Source organism: Canis lupus, chromosome 6 (genome assembly GCF_048164855.1).
Source record: "Canis lupus baileyi chromosome 6, mCanLup2.hap1, whole genome shotgun sequence".
Taxonomy (NCBI): domain Eukaryota; kingdom Metazoa; phylum Chordata; class Mammalia; order Carnivora; family Canidae; genus Canis; species Canis lupus.
In genome coordinates this window covers 80,956,105-80,971,467 of record NC_132843.1, presented here as the reverse complement: position 1 = coordinate 80,971,467, position 15,363 = coordinate 80,956,105, and the positions used below count along the sequence as shown (strand labels likewise).

The window sequence follows — 15,363 nt, the reverse complement described above, 5'->3', positions numbered from 1 at the left end:
ACATCTGGACCCTGTTCACAGAGGGTACGCCCAGAGATAGGGGGGTGGACAAGGGGACCTCGCGCTGCCGCCAGCCTGAGGCCTGGGGGTGGGGGAAGCAGTGATGACCCACTGAGAGAAGTGGGTCCCAACGGTGACCCAGGTGCGAGAGAGGGGAGAGGCAGCTTCTCATTAGAGAGGCGCCCCCTCCCCTCCCCCTCCCCCTTCCTGATGGCCTTGGAGCCCCAGGGTTAAAGCTTTCCTGGGGCTCCTCCAGGGCCAGGTCCCAGCAGACCTGCAGCTGAGGGTATCAGTTCTCATCTGTTTTTCTTGCTATTTTCTCCATGGTGGGAAAGGGCTGGACTCAGGACCTTGGCTGAGGTGGGGCAGGCTCCCACAGGAAGGGCAGTGGAGAGGGCCCAGGGCCGAGGAGAAGCTCACCTCTCCCCACACGTGGGAAAGCGAGGCAGAGGCTGCAGGTCCTGGGTGCACACAGGGGAGAGCATGTTGAACGCATCTCCAGTGCTTGGGCTGCCCCTCCCGACTTGGGGTCTGGGGCCTCACCACCCCGGGACTGTGTTGGGAACTAGAGATGGCTGTGCCCGGGAGCGTGCAGTCTCAGGGAGACAAAGGCAGGCGAGCAAAAGAACGGAGACACTGAAGCCCCAATGGGGCCTTGTCCTCAGGCAAGCAGGGCGGGCAGGGCCTTAAGGATGTCATCGAAGGAACCAGCCCCATCACCTCCCATATCTTCCTCACAGTGCTTACAATCCCACCACTGGTGAGACGCTCCTTTGGGTTAAGAATTGGCCCCTCTGTGTGTGTGTGTGCATTTTAAAATATTTTATTTATTTATTCATGAGACACACAGAGAGGCAGAGACACAGGCAGAGGGAGAAGCAGGCTCCCTGCGGGGAGCCTGATGTGGGACTCGATCCTGGGACCCCGGGGTCACGCCCTGAGCCAGAGGCAGATGCTCCACTGCGGAGACACTGGGCGTCCCTCTGTGTTATTTTTAAAAGCCAAGACAGTACTAACTCCAGAGTATGAGTTAGTTTATTAGCCAGCACCACGCTGATGATGGTGACAACATGAAGACTGTCCCTGGAGCAGTGGGGGCGACAGCGAGAGCTTGGAGAAAGGAGTGGAAGGGCGTTCGGGTCACTGAGCACTGGCCTGGCTGAGTGGGAAGGTATCTCCCATCACAGATGCTGCCAGAGTAAGAGTGGTTCAGAGGTGGATACGGTGGGGTTGGGAGGTCTACAAATCCCACACCCAACAGGACACCCAACAGGCAGAGGACACCGTTGCCACACCCTTGCACCCTGGCAGGGCTGCCACACAGAAGAGGGAGGTTCTGAAGGCAAAGGTAGAGGGGACATTGAAAAAAAAACAGCTAACAGGGGCATCTGGGAGGCTCAGTCGGTTGAGTGCCTGACTCTTGGTTTTAGCTCAGGTCATGATCTCAGGGTCGTGAGATCAATCCCTGCATCAGGCTCTGCACTCAGCAGGAAGTCTGCTTGGGATTCTCTCCCTGCGTCCCCTCCCCTTATTCATGTGCTCTCTCTTTCTCTCATATAAATAAATAAATCTTCAAACAAAAAAGAAAAATAAAAGCTAATTGATCACTAATCATGATAACAACAATGCTAATAAGAGCTAACATTTATTAATACTTTCCCCGGGCCCAGCACTGACTATAGAGAGCCCCATGGGTTGGGTATTATTATGATCATTATTTTCATTTTCTAATTACAGTAACTGAGACTCAGATTATGAGACCTCCCCAGTCCCTTCGCCAGAAACAGGCAGAGAAAGAATTTCTAAGCTTCAGATCTTTCCAAGTCCAAAGCCCAAGCTGGACCTAGCTCTGGCCCTGCTGTAGGATGGGTGTAGGGGGTTTGGAGGGTGGAGCCTCAGGCTGGAAGGGAGCCATGGTGAGCTCCAGGCAAGCTCCTGGATCCAGCAGTTCTGAGGACGCCACTAGACCAGCCTGGGAGCCTCCATCCACCCCCCAGTCTGACCTCTTCGTGCCCCAGACCGGTCTGTTCCTGAGCTGCCTAGCTGATTAGTGGTGGGTGTTGGGGCAACTTAGCAAACAAGGTACTTCCCTTTGATTCATTAAGCAGATATTCACCGAACACCTTTAGGTGCCGGGTACCAAGTGGTAAAGGTCAGGCTCAGAAATATGAAGAGGGCAGGCTCTCATGAAAGGAACTTTCTAGAGGCAGGGGAACAGGAAATAGATGTATGAACAAATAAACAGATCATTTCAGAGAGTGGGATCAATGGGACACCCCGAGAGAGTGAGTAGCTGGTGGGCAGGGGGGCCTCCCCAGGGAGGACACGCTGAGCTGGGCCCTAAATGATCACCAAGAGCCACTCAGGCCAAGATGGGGCTGGCGGGTGTGGGGAGGGGGAGAGCCTTCCAGGCAGAGGGGACAGCCAGTGAGGGAGCTGTGGCCAGAGGGCAAGGACGGAGAAGCTGGTGAGGCCGGCAAGGTAGGGCAGTCGGTCACAGCCAGCGTCAGGGACAGCCACCCGGGGCTGGGAGAGCCACAGTCGAGGTTCTGGGGCGCATCCTAACTGCAGGGAAGCCACTGTGAGCAAAGGAGCAAGAGTCTCCAATTTTTGTTCTTAGAAGCCAACTCAGATGACCCTGTGGAGAATGTGTTACAGCAGGGAAGGCAAAGGAGCCTCAGGCAAGGCCCGAGGGGGCGCGCTCTCGCTGGCACTGCAGTGGGGGCACGTGGGACGACGCGGATGGCTTTGAGGCACGTTTGGGGATGAAGCCAACAGGACCTGCTGCTGACTCCGGCTGTCCAGGTGACCCAGAGAATCAGGATGATGCTTGGATTTCGATCCGGGCCACCGCGCAGAAGGAGATGCCATTTCCTGAGTCTCCCCAGCCCGTGTCCCCCTCCCCAACCCAGGGGCCCCTCCCCTTACTCTGAACCCCACTCCCCTTGCCCGTGAGGTCCACACCACAATGCTGGACCCTCACTTGTGTCCACCTGGGGGCCTTTGCACTTCCTGCTCATCTCCCCTCACTCAGATCTCAGATCCGATGTCACCTCCTCTGAGAAGCTTCCCCGACCACCCCGCGAAAACAGCCCCTATCGCTCTGGACCTCTTGCCATGCTTAATTTTCCTGATAGAGCGTCTCACTTCCTGTCTCTCTCATTCTCTCTCCATATATATATGCATTTATCTTCTATTTCTCTCCAGCAGAATGTAAGGTCCATTTAGGACAGGCCCGTACTTCGCAGGTTCACCACGGCAGCCCCAGGCCCTGGAGCCGTGGTCCATCACTATTTGCTGAGCACATGAGTACATACGTGTAAAAATAGGAAGGTGAATCCGTACACCCACTTATTCAATCACTTATAGTTTATTCAGCAATAAATAAAACTGAATCAGAGATAAATAAAAATGTGATTTACGATCGACTGAGAACCTACCATGTGAGTACATCTCGGGGAACCAGAAATAAAGATGAAATGTAGCTGCTCAGTCAGAGAGGTCAGAGGAGAAAGGTACTGCCGTGGCGGAAGCAATTACGGTGTCCTGAATGCGGGAAATCGTTCCCCGTCGCGCTGGGAGCTGTGGGGAGTGCACTGCTGACCTGGGTAACTGCTGGCACCCTGCTTAGGTCCTGCGACACGAGACCACTCTGACGATGGCCGCTTACGAGACGTACGAGCAAGTGGCACCAGGTCGCCAGCCTGTCCCCAACATGTCCACAGCAGCACAGGCCCTGGCGCGGCCCCTGCACACTGTGACCCCACAGAGGCTCCCCGGCCAGAACTGGCTTCCCTGGAGTCTTCGGCCTGCAGCCCAGAGAAGCTGTGTCTGCATCTCAGGTTAAGTCTTGGGGGGGAACCATGAGTGCACGTGGGCTCCCTGTTGGTCCCACGCCTCATAAGCAGGCCCATTTCACAGACACGATCACCTCCAGTCGGAGGCCCTGGCTGTGCGTGGAGAGTGGCCTCTCCCTGCCCACGGCCTCGGAGAGGGGCTCTTCCTGGACACGCCTGGGGGACTGACTTAGGCTGACTCTGGGAACATGAACAGAAAGCTTCCTACGAGCAGGAAAGGCTCAGCACGTCAGCAGGTGATGAACAGACCCTGGGACACAGGCAGGACAGAAGCACTGGACAGAGGAAAGAGGAGGGGAGGGCATAGGGCCCTAGAGAACTCTCTTGGGTGGACAGGGCACTGCCAGGCTGAGGAAGGCAGCCGCTCCATCACTGCACGAACAAGACTGGAGTGTGCTGGTCCTGAAGCCGGATCTCCTCAGCCTCCACCCCCCCACCCCCGCCCACCGCCCACCGCCCTGCTCCTAGCAGCCGAGCTGAGTCCTGCAGGCCCGGTCAGTGGGGCCAGAGGACAGAGAGGAAAGCCAGGCTACTTCCAGCCCTCTCCCTGTGCCTCAGGCAGCGGCCACATCCCCTTGCTGGCTTCATCTCTAGCCGGCAGGGCCCTGGGCTCCAGCCCCGCGCTCCAGGACTGCCTCCCCCCATCACCCAGGCCCAGGGCTACCCTCCGGACCCCTCGCTATCACATCGGCCCCTCAGATCCTTCATCGCCTGCATGACCAGTTCCCCTGCCGTAAGCACCTCAGTGATTTCTGAGTTCGGGTCAGACCCCAACGGCCCGGGAGCAGAACAGTGAGCACAGAGAACCCCTGGCCGGGGCCTGAGAAAACCGACCAGATTCCTAACAAACCCGTGTTGACCCAGAAGGAGAGAGAGGCCACGTGGGTGGTGTGGAAAAGGCTGAACGCGGCTGTCGGAGACGGAGATGAGGTGTCCTGTGAACCACTGCGACCGGCCGGGCCCTCAGGCCTCGCTGGCCCCAGGGCCTGGTCTCGGGCCCTGCAGTTTGCAGAGTCGGGGACGAATTCCCCACCCTCTGTCTCCCCTTCCTGCCTCCCTTTGTATCAAGGATCTTGGCCCCTTGCAGCTGGAAACTTGGATCCGGAGACCAGGGAAGTAAGGCTTTCAGGCTATTAAACTACTTCCTGCAGAGAAATTCTTCCTCCCAAAGGAGAACAGGAAATCAGATACAATCAGAGGCACTGGGCGGGCTCCCGGGGCCAAACATTTAACAGTAACGTTGCCCAGGGGAGTCTGGCTCAGGGGCATGGGGAGGGGCCGGGATGTCTGCATCCTAATCATCCTGCCTTGCGTCTAGCTCATCTCGCCTATGACCCTGTGGCATCAGCCACCACCTCCAGGGCCAGGGTCACTCTCCCTGACACTGGGGTCCCCCAAGGCTGCAGGGAGGAGGCGCAGATGCTCTGAGCTCCTTGAAAGAAAAGAGCCGATAAACTGATTAGGTTATCAGTGTAAATGGGCCCGGGAAACTGCTCCTGGTCACTTGCTGGAGACAAATAACTCCACGGCCTGGTGGGGAGACCAGGGAGTGCCTGCCTGTGACTGTCCCACAATCTCGCCTCCCCTCCCTGCTGCCCATCCAGAGCCTCCTCCCCCGTCCGGCAGTGAGCAGAAAAAGGCAGAGCTCCTGTCCCAAGGGAACCTTCTGTCCGACAGGTGGGCACAGCGCTTGCCCCAAGGGAGCACCGGGCGTGACGAGATGCACGAAGCCCAGACGCACAGGCTGCAGGGGGACCTGGCAGGGCCAGTCTGCCACGGGCCTGCATGCCTTGCGGCCAAGCTCTCTTCTCTCTGGTGTGTCCTATCCTCACAAAGAGGGACCTGGATTTGCTCAGGGCGCACAAGGGGCTGCAGCGGGCAGGGTTCTCAGACATCGGGGAGGCACGTTTTCCAACGATCTGCTTACCGTCCCCCATCCTTCCCCCAGCATGTCCCCACACGGCCACCCAGGGGCTGCCCTGAAACGATGCCCTGGGTGGTTCCGAGATGCAGCCCCTCCCCCTCAATCTGAAGCAACCCTCCGACTCCCAGGGAGGAGGTGTTCCTGGAGGACGAGGGTGTCTGGCCGGATCCCTAAACTGGGGAGACTGGGCCCAGACCTCAATGTCCCTGCTACTTCCTGCCCTGAGACTTGATCCCCTTCTGCTCTCAGGTAAGGCCAAGGCAGCAAAAGCTCCGAGGCCAAAGGGCCCCACCTGCTTGGGCGACTTCCTGACTCATCCAGTGGGTGGGACGGAAAAACCCATCCTGTCTGCGTAGGGATTTAATGACCTGTGAGTGGCTGGCGCAGCGAGGCCTCACCATGATGACCATGGTCGTAAAGGGGCCAAATTCCTTTTCCACTGAAGTGGAAAGAGCTGCCTCTGGGGAAGGGAGCTGATCGGGTTGTTCCCACAGGCCCCTGTGGCCTCTGCAGACAGTGGCCACGTACACGTACAAGAGGCGGCCAAGGAGCCTGCGGTCTCGCTGGCACATCGGCAGGGCCAGGGCGGGAGGGTCCTGGGAACATCTGCGCCTCCCTAGGCCCAAGAGCACAGAGAGGCCCATGCTGCCCGTCGAAGGGTGCCTGCCTGCATGGCAGCAACATCAGGACCCCAGAGACGGAGGGCCGTCCCTCGGAGTACGGCCTCCAAAGCGGCGTGGGTCGGGAGACCCGGGTTCCCGTCTGGGCTCCGCTGGGAGTGAGCTGGTCTGGGTGAGGCCCTTCCCCTTGGGGGCGTCGTGTTCTCATGGAGGTGATGTGGGGCTACACCGGACGACTCCCCAGCCCTGCGGGTCGCGTTCCCCTCTTCTGGAATGTATCTGGCCATTCCATAGGGAGAACTGAGCCTGGCGCTAATGGGAAGGAGGCAGCACCCCCGAGGACCAGTTTGTGGGGGAGGGGCCCAGGGGCTGTGGCTGTGAAGCGCCCACAGTTCCCCCGAAGGAGTCCCTCCCCTAAGGGTTCACTCTCTAGGGAAGACCAGGGTGTCGAGGAGCAGAGGCATGCCATGGGGTCACCGGAGCTCCAGCCGGGCTCTACAGTTAAGAGCTGGTGGCCCTGAGCGAGACACGACCCCCGGGGCCCGGCTCCGTCCTCACGCAGCACAGCGGCTGGAGGCGCGCCCGGCAGGCTCCCCTGGCCCTGGAGCTGGTGCTCGGCGGCACCGACCGCACCCGCGCGGCCTTCCCGGCCTTCCCGCCTCGACGGAGAGCGGGGTGGCTCCCAAAGGGGAACGGAACAGGCTGCAGGCCCGCGGATAAAACAGTTACTTGTCTGACTTTGGAAGACCCGTCACACGGCTCTAGTTTCTATTTTGCAGCCAGCTCTCCCACCTACCTCGACCTGGGTGCCAACTAGCACGTGTTCCCCGGCCAAGGGGCGTGGGAGCGAGCTCAGCCCATACGGGGGCCCCCGGGAAGGCGCCTCCCGGCTGGGTCCAGGGCCTCGCCTGGGGCAAGTGGCCGGTGTGGGGGCTGGAGGCAGGGGACGCTGAGCCAAGCCCCTTCCCCTGCCCTCATGCCCGAAAGAAAGCCTGTTTCCGACAAGCTTTCTTGTCGGATGTGTTTCCCGTGGGGAGAGCCCACGCCAGTGGGGAGCAGCCTGGGAGCCCCAGGAGGCGGTGCCCCTTCCAGCGCTCCCCTGGCGAGGAGGATGGGGAGGACGGGATGCTCTCCCTGCTCTCCCGGGGAGGCAGCCCTTCCCACAGGGCTCGGGTTCTTTCCCCTTTTCTGCTGCCTGGGCCTTTGGGGCTTCCTAAAGTTACACCCTCTCCCTAGAAGATGTGACAGATGGCAGGATATGGAGGACAGACAGGACACGGAGGGTCGCCCACCATGGAAATCTCTCCCCACCCTGCCCTCAGGCCTCCTCTCTGGCTGCTCCTGCTTTGCTGTCTGAGGCTGCCTGGGTCCCCCAGGCTGCCTTACACCCAAGGTGGTGCTGCTCTCGGGACCTGGAAGGGGCTACATGCTGCCCGGCCCTGGCCTCTGTCCACAGGGACCCACAGCAAGGACTGCAGCGCCCCCGGGGCTGCTCCCCATGTCCCCTCTGCTGCTGGTGTGTGTCACTGCGCCCACACATTCACCCAGCCACACGCGGCTGAGTCCCAGGCTGGGCCCCAGTCCTGCCTGGTCAGCCCAGGCGGCAGCACACGGATCCCTGAGCGCGGCTGCTGGGCCCCGGCTGCTGGGCCCCGGCATCGGCCCTGGTCGCCCCCTCCCTCTGCCACAGCCTGGGAATGAGTTGGGGGGCAGGGGGAGGGCCTGACCCGGTGGAAGCCTCGCTGGGCAGGGAAGGGAGGCAGGGAGGGCCCAGATTCCTGTCTCATGGGGCGGGAGGCAGAATGGACCTCCGGGGTCACCGCTGGAGGCCGATGCCCTCCTCCGCCCCATGCAGGACACTAAGTGGAACTCGTCGTTTTGCTCTGGACCATGGAACCCCGAGAACAGGAACCAGCTGTGCCCCCAGCAGCTGCCACAGCACCTGGCGCACAGCCGGCACCCAGTAATATTCGGGGAAGGAAAATGGATGCATGTGAAATGCTCAGTTAGAACCAGGGTGAGGCGTCTGCCTTCAGCTCAGGGCATGATCTCAGGGCCCTGGGGAGAGCCCCACACGGGACGCCCGGACGCCGCTGGGCGAGGACTGAGCCGCTCCCACTCCCCCCACTTACACGCGCGTTCTCTCTCCCTCTGTCATAAATAAAATATTAAAAAAGAAAACCAGAGAAGGCAGAAAAAGAGGGGCAGGAGGAGGGAATAAGGAATAATCCAGGGAACAGAGAGCCGTCGCAAGCACTGTAGACAGCAAGCGGATGACATCAATAATCACTTTAAATGTGGATAAAGTCGGGGCAGGTCAGGGGCCAGCCTGAGCTCCCCACCCTCCCCGCAACCTCTCCGCACCCTCCCTCCTGACGGGCACACGTAGACCAGGTGCCTCAGACAGCAGGACAGCATCCACGGGACCGCAGGTCCACTTAGTCCCCGCGCCCTCGTCTCCCCCCCCCCTCCCCGCGCCTGCATCCCTGCACGGCTGCACCTAAGCCACTTAATGAGGTAGTTCTAGCAAGAGTCCAGCCACACTTCCTCCTGCTGCGAGACCGGTGCCCCCTCCCCCTCTTCCTCCCCCTCCCCTCCTTCCTCCCCCTCCTCCCTGCCCCGGTGGAGGACTGAACAGCCTGTTCTCTCTTCTGCTGGGAGCTGGCCGGCACCATCGTGTGCACCAGGAGGCCAAGGCCCCTGAGCCGCTGGCAGCGCCCCAGTGCCAGGCGGGCGAGGCAGCTTCTGAGGGCTGATCGATCCGCTCATTTTCAGTCATCCCACTTGTGCAAAGCCCTGTAAATCACTCACGTCTGCCGCGACCCTGGAGGGGAACCGCACATTATGATGCGTGTGGGGGAGGAGGAAGCTTATTAAATCAAAGCCTGTTTTTTTCTCCATCTACCATTCACGAAAACTTCAAAGTGCCGAGCTCAGAGCTGGAAAATGAAAATGCAGGGAGCTGGCGGTAATGGGCCTTGGGGACGCAGCCAGGCAAGAAGCCGGCAGAACACGCACTGCAGCCCCTGCAGCCCGGGGCGTGAGGGAGGCGGTTCCCTGACACCCACGCCAACCATCTGGGCCATTCAGAAGGCCGCCTTCACATCTGAGCCTTGCAGAAGCCCAAGCACCCACACCTGTCCCTCCTCTGGCCCCCACGCCACTCCTTACACCTCGGACGGGTCGCACCATGGGCCAGAAGCTCGGGCAGCACAGCACGAACAGGCCCTTGACAGGCATGTGGGGCCGTAGGGGGCCTGGCTTCCAACGGACTCTGACGTGCTGTGTCAGCAACCTGCACGGCCCTGCAGCGTCTGGATTTCCGCGTCTGTAAAATGGAGCTGAGGTCTGCGCAGCCCAGGCCCCAGGGTGTCCCTTGACACCACCTGGCACAGAGTTTGGCACACCCTCTGGTTCCCTCTCTCCTCAGTCATCCCAGGAGAAGAGTGATTTGCCCAAGGTCACAGAGCTGCTGGCCGGAACTTGACTGGCAACGCGGGCTGGCGGCCTCCGAGGGCCGTGTTGCGTGTCTCCCACACTGATGTTCCCAGGACGCCTGAGCACAGGACCACGGGCTTCCAGTCCTCGTGTCCTGTAGTGTCGGAGCTGCTCAGACTAGAGAGTGCGTGTGAGCTGGGGCCAGCGGCACTCGGCACAACATCTGGCACAAAGGTCGCCCTCTTCGCCCTTGTTTGGGAAGGAGGCTGACGGAGGAGCCCAGAAAAAGGCAAGGAGGCATTGTCTCGGATCCTACAGGAAACAGGAACACGAGTCCCCGCCAGTCCATCCATGGCAAATCCACTTGCAGGACATGTTTCTCTTAATGGACGGCTAGGTCCGCCACGCAGAGAGAGAAAAGGCCAGGAGCCAGCCCTGGAGAAGGAGGGGGGAGAGGCTCTGCATCTGGGCAACAGGGTAACGACACAGCCCAGCACAGGCACAAAGCTCTCTGGCCAGCGGCCCACTTGCTGCAAACATCCGCTCGCCAGGCAAACAAAGGGCAGAGTGTTGCCATTTTGCAGACTGGAAAACTGAGGCCCAGGAAGGCTCAGCGAGTGCCCTAAACCACAGCCTGGCTGGTGAGCGTCAGAGCCGGCACTGAACAGGCTCCTCTGACTCCGGCCAGAGGAGTTTGTAGGATGCACTCCTGCGGGTTGGCAGAGAAGGTCCTTTGAGCCCCTCGGTGCCCAGCCCAGGATCCAGCCCAGGCCTCCTGGGGGGGCCTCTCTAGCCCATCTCCGCCACTCTCACCTCCGTGGACCTCGTGGGATCATTTCTGCTACCGTAACGCTGCCAACACCTCCGGATTTAGCTTCCCTGGGCTTGTGCGTGGAGCAGCTGAGCAAATGAGCACAACCTGGGTCCTGAGAGGAAGTAGGCAAGGCCCCGAGGAAACCAGGCGGCAGGCCAGGCCCCGGCCCCCCTGCAGCCGCTGCCCCAGGAATCCCAGCCGTCCTAGCTCTGCCTACATGGATGTATCTCACAGTCTGCAGGATCTTGCTCTGTGTCCCTCTGGGCCTAGAAGCTCCCTGAGGACGGGCTCTGTGTGCGCAGCCTGGAAGCCCAGGGACGCGGCGCAGGGGCGGGGGTTTCCCCAGTGGCATCTGCTTTGCTACCTGGCAGGCACCTCGCTCCAGTCCGAGTGTGGCTACTTGAGCCGGGTGACAGTTTCCCGGTGACTTATCCCCTGGTACCCTGTTGTCCTATGTGTGAAATGACACTGAGCTCAGCCTCACGGAAAACCACATAAGCTGCTGAGGGAGGCACCAGCGTGCAGGCGCCGCGTCCTCCGCCCCCCACACAGGCCCACGGCCTACTGGGGCCCCCAGGGAGCCTGAGCAGGTGGGGGGGGGCAGGCACTGGTGCCAGAACAGAACACTGCTCACCTGGGGCTGCGCCCTCCCAGCCTGCCTCGGCCGCTTCCCCAGGCCCGGCTCTGAGGCCTCCTGGGGAGGACGACTTGTCCTCGACCACAGCAGAGACAAAGACACACGCACACCCCACACCCCGTTATCCACCTGCCTTCCTCCCTCCCAGCAGCGGGCAGGAAAGGGGCCAGACGAGCCCGTGACCAAGCAGGGAGCTGGTGTGCTTACCCGCTCATCCTCAGTACGACGATGGACATACTCGACGGAGATCGGACCAGGGGCACCAGCGTGCCAGCCCAGCTGCCGATGCGCTCGGGGCTCTACGCCCCCAGACCCACGTGCACCCCTCAGGGCGGGTAGGGGACAGGAGTGCTCCCCAGCAAGGAGGACGCGGTCCCGCGGGCGAGGCAGGTGGCTGGGCCCTGAGGGGTCCCTCCCGGTGCCCGGCACCCTCGCCCCGTCGGCACTGGCCAGTGGGGACATCCCGGCTCCGCAGCCTCCCCGGAGGGAGGAGGCCCCTGCCTCCTTCATCCTCACAGGAGCTTCGCCTGAACTGTTTGTCCTTCAGGTGTGGCCTGCGGAGCTCAGGCCGGGCCACGACCTCACAGGCATAGTGAAGCCCGGGGAGGCCCCACCTCGCTGAGTGACCCCGGCAGGGCCTGGAGGCCCCGGGCCCCCCCGCTCCCCCTGCCCACCTACCCACAGGTGGCTGCCGGTTCCTTCCCCACGGCCCTGACGGTGCTGGCAGGTGGTGGCACCGCAACACGCCCCGGAGCCAAGTGGCTTCCTCCCTGACTGTCAGCCCCGAAGGCAGCTGGCTCCTCTGCCGGCGCAGCAGGGTCCCCCGAGAGCGGGTGCGGAGCTGCGGCCCCAGGGTGGAGGGGCTCAGCTCTCTCGGATGCCAGCCCCCCGCCACCGGAACAGGAGTGTGCAGCTCGGAGGGAGCCAGGCCAGGGTCCAGACACCGGAATCTCCCCCGCCGCTGACCTCCCGGGAATGTTTTCACGAAATAACCCTCACGCTTCAGTGCCTGCCATCCCTATGGGGTGAGTGCGACAGATCCCACGGACTCCTGACTGGGCTCAGCAGTTTAGCGCTGCCTTCAGCCCAGGGTGTGACCCCAGAGTCCTGGGATCGAGTCCCACGTCGGGCTCCCTGCGTGGAGCCTGCTTCTCCCTCTGCCTGTGTCTCTGCCTCTCTTTCTCTCTCTGTGTCTCTCATGAATAAATAAAAAAAATCTTAAAAAAAAAAAAAAGTCTGAGGTAGAGGAGCTTTTTTTGCAGACAGATCTTACCCCTCGTGCCCCCGAGAGAACCATTGCCCGGTGAGTTCCCACTCCAGCCGGCGGGTGTGCATCAAAGCTCCTGGTTCTGCTGGGACAGGAAAAGGAGGGCCCGAAGCAGCGCTCACCATGCTGTGGTCAGGGCCGCCCCCGCGGTGGAGACGGGAGGATCGGAAACCAGTGACCTCCGAGGTCAGGCTGCACGGTGACCGCCGTGAGGCCTGGCCACTGGCGTCTGTGCCGAGCCTGCAAACTGCCCTGCGGAGCGTTCTCTGCCGCACGAGGCTAAAGGAGCCGGCCTCTTTGTGGAAGGACAGACAGGGCTTCTGGGCCCAGGCGCCGGAGGCCCAGGTGGGGCTCCCCATGCTGCCTGCCCTGCCCATCAGGGCGGGGCCACAGCTGGCACCTGCTAACCTCATGCCCGGCCATCCTCTCTGCTGCCTCGGCTGAACCTGCGCGGCTCAGTGCCCCACAGTGGCTCGGGGGAGGGGAGGTGGGGAGGCTGTTGTTGGGGGGACAGCCGCTCTGGAGGGGTGATGGGATCCAGGCGGCTCCGGAGGCCCACGGAGAGTCCCGGGGCAGAGCCGCCCGAGGGACCCTGAGGATGCACAGATGCGGGGGCCCAGCTGTCCCAGAAGCCACTGTGTCTCGTTCTGGATGGAGCCTGGCAGGAAGGAAGAACCCCTCTGCTGCTCCTTCTGGAAGCTTTAGGAGGCCCAAGCCGCCTGTCCTTCCTGCTGTGCTTCCAGCCCAAGAGACCCAACAAGGGCCTCCCAAGGAGTGAGGCGAGAAGACAGTCGGCGGTGGAGCCAGAGGCACCGGGAGGCTCGCTGGACATTTGAGCGGCCCCATCCTGGGCTACGGGGGGCGGGAAGGGGCCCACCTGCCGACCTCATGAAGGCACGGAGGAGGGGAGCCAGCAAGAGACAGAAACCCGGAGGGCTCGCTGTCGCACCAGCCCCACTCGGGCCTCTGAGCCTTGCTCCACTTTCTCCCTTCCCCACCACCAGCTACCCAGTGGCGCCAACCAACCTGACCCCTTCCCCTACTCTGCACCCCCAGCCTCTACTGGGGGTCTAACCCTAACTCCCTCCAGGTCTCTCCATCTCCACCGCCTCCCAAGCCCCCGGCCGCCCCCAGCCCCGCGGACAGCCGTGACCTCCTACAGTCTCCTGCGCCCCCCAGGCAGGGCGACCTTGTACATCAATGTTGCCGAGTACGTGGAGTTCTTCCGACAAACCACCCTTGCACACGTGCAGTGACCCTATTTGGTGGTGGTGTATTAATTTTTTTATCTACCACCGGGTTTGATTTGCTAATATTTCATTGACAAATTCTGACCTTTGAAAAATGTGATTTAGATGATGTCACCCCCTGCTTAAAGCGCTCAGAGGCCTCAAAGCACACTTGGAATACAATCCAAACTCTTGACCGTGGACCACAAGGCCTACAAGGCCCCACCTAAGTCTTCAGGTGCCTTCAGGTCTGCATGGACACTGACTCAGGGTGTGGAGAAGAGCGGGGCGGCTTCCCCCCTTGAATTCTCCTCCAGGTGACCGTGGCTACCTGCTCGCTTACCTGTGTGCCGGCTCTCTCCCTCCACCTGTCCCTGAGCTCCGGGAACGGGCCCCCCCTTTGGCCGTGGCCGTGACGAGAGACACCGAGTGACAGGCACGGAATCCGGAACTTGTGGATGAATCCAGAATGACCCCTCCACGGTCGGCACGCCTGCACGGGCGCAGCTGAGCACGGCTGCTTGGAGCTCATCACCATGAACCCCAGGCGAGCCGGTAGCGCTGCCCCCAGAGACGCTGGACCTCCCGAGCATGACTGCACCCTCGCCACCCTCGCCACCCTCGCCATCCTCCCTCCCCGGGGGTGACCTCGCTCCCCACCTCCCTGAGAAAGCTGAGACACTCGGAGGACAATTCCACCTGCCGGAGGACAATTCCACCTGCCCGCACCCACGCACTCACCCCTCCTGCCTGAAAGCCGCGCGCCAGGCCAGGCCCTCTGAGTGTGGCCGACCCGGCGGGCCCTGGGGCTCCAGCGCAGGTCTGGCACTCACTCTGGGACCATTAGCTGTGGGCACACAAACATGCTAACATCCCTCCACAACGCAAAACAAAATCTCTTGTTCCCGCTTCTGACAGCTTCTGCCCCATCGCTCTGTCCCCTTCATAACAAAATTCTTCAAAGAGTAGCCCATGCCCACTGGCGTCAAGTCCTTCCTCTCTTCTCCAGAGCTTTCTCAGTCAGGCTCCCTGCTCCACCCCACTGGCACTGTTCCTGCTAAATCCTGGTCTTTCTCAGTTCTCAGCCCTCCCCCGCCTCGCTCCACCCCTCCTTCCCCTCCACACCTTGCAAAGCTCTGCTGCCTGGAGCCACACTTACTTGGGGCTCCAGGTGTTCCTCCTACATCCACGCTGTCTCTTCCCCTCTGACCTTTCAGTGCTCTGTGTCCTCTTTAGCTGTATTTTTTGCTCTTGGAGACCTCATCAAGGCTCCTCAGTGATTTAGACCTGATCAGCACACAATGGCTCTCCCTAACCCTATTCCCAGTCCACATGTCTCCTGAAATCCATCCCTGCGTATCCATCCAACCGCCCGCTCAACATCACAGAGGTATTGGACAGATACCCCAAACTCAACGTGTCTAAATCTGAACTCCATTGCTCACAAAACCTGTACCACCCGCAGTCTTTCCCACCTCGGATAATGCCAGCTCCACCCCGCCAGTTGCTTCGGACTGAAATTCTGGTCACGCTTGACTCTTCTTTCTCTCACATCCCACATCCAATCCATAAGCAAA

At 61.0% G+C, this 15,363-nt stretch overlaps 1 protein-coding gene across 4 annotated transcripts in view; it reads right to left on the bottom strand.

The window, feature by feature from the left end:
• The window catches only part of ADORA1 (adenosine A1 receptor), a 29,434-nt gene that overhangs the window by 4,426 nt on the left and 9,645 nt on the right, over nt 1–15,363 (bottom strand). The window contains exon 1 of one of the 4 annotated variants that reach the window (XM_072831523.1): nt 9,213–9,545. The exons of the other annotated variants lie outside the window; for them this stretch is intronic. Coding sequence (XP_072687624.1) covers nt 9,213–9,244 — 32 coding nt within the window. The 5' untranslated portion in view covers nt 9,245–9,545. Of the gene's footprint in view, nt 1–9,212; nt 9,546–15,363 lie in introns of those variants that run through there. 4 annotated transcript variants of the gene reach the window in all.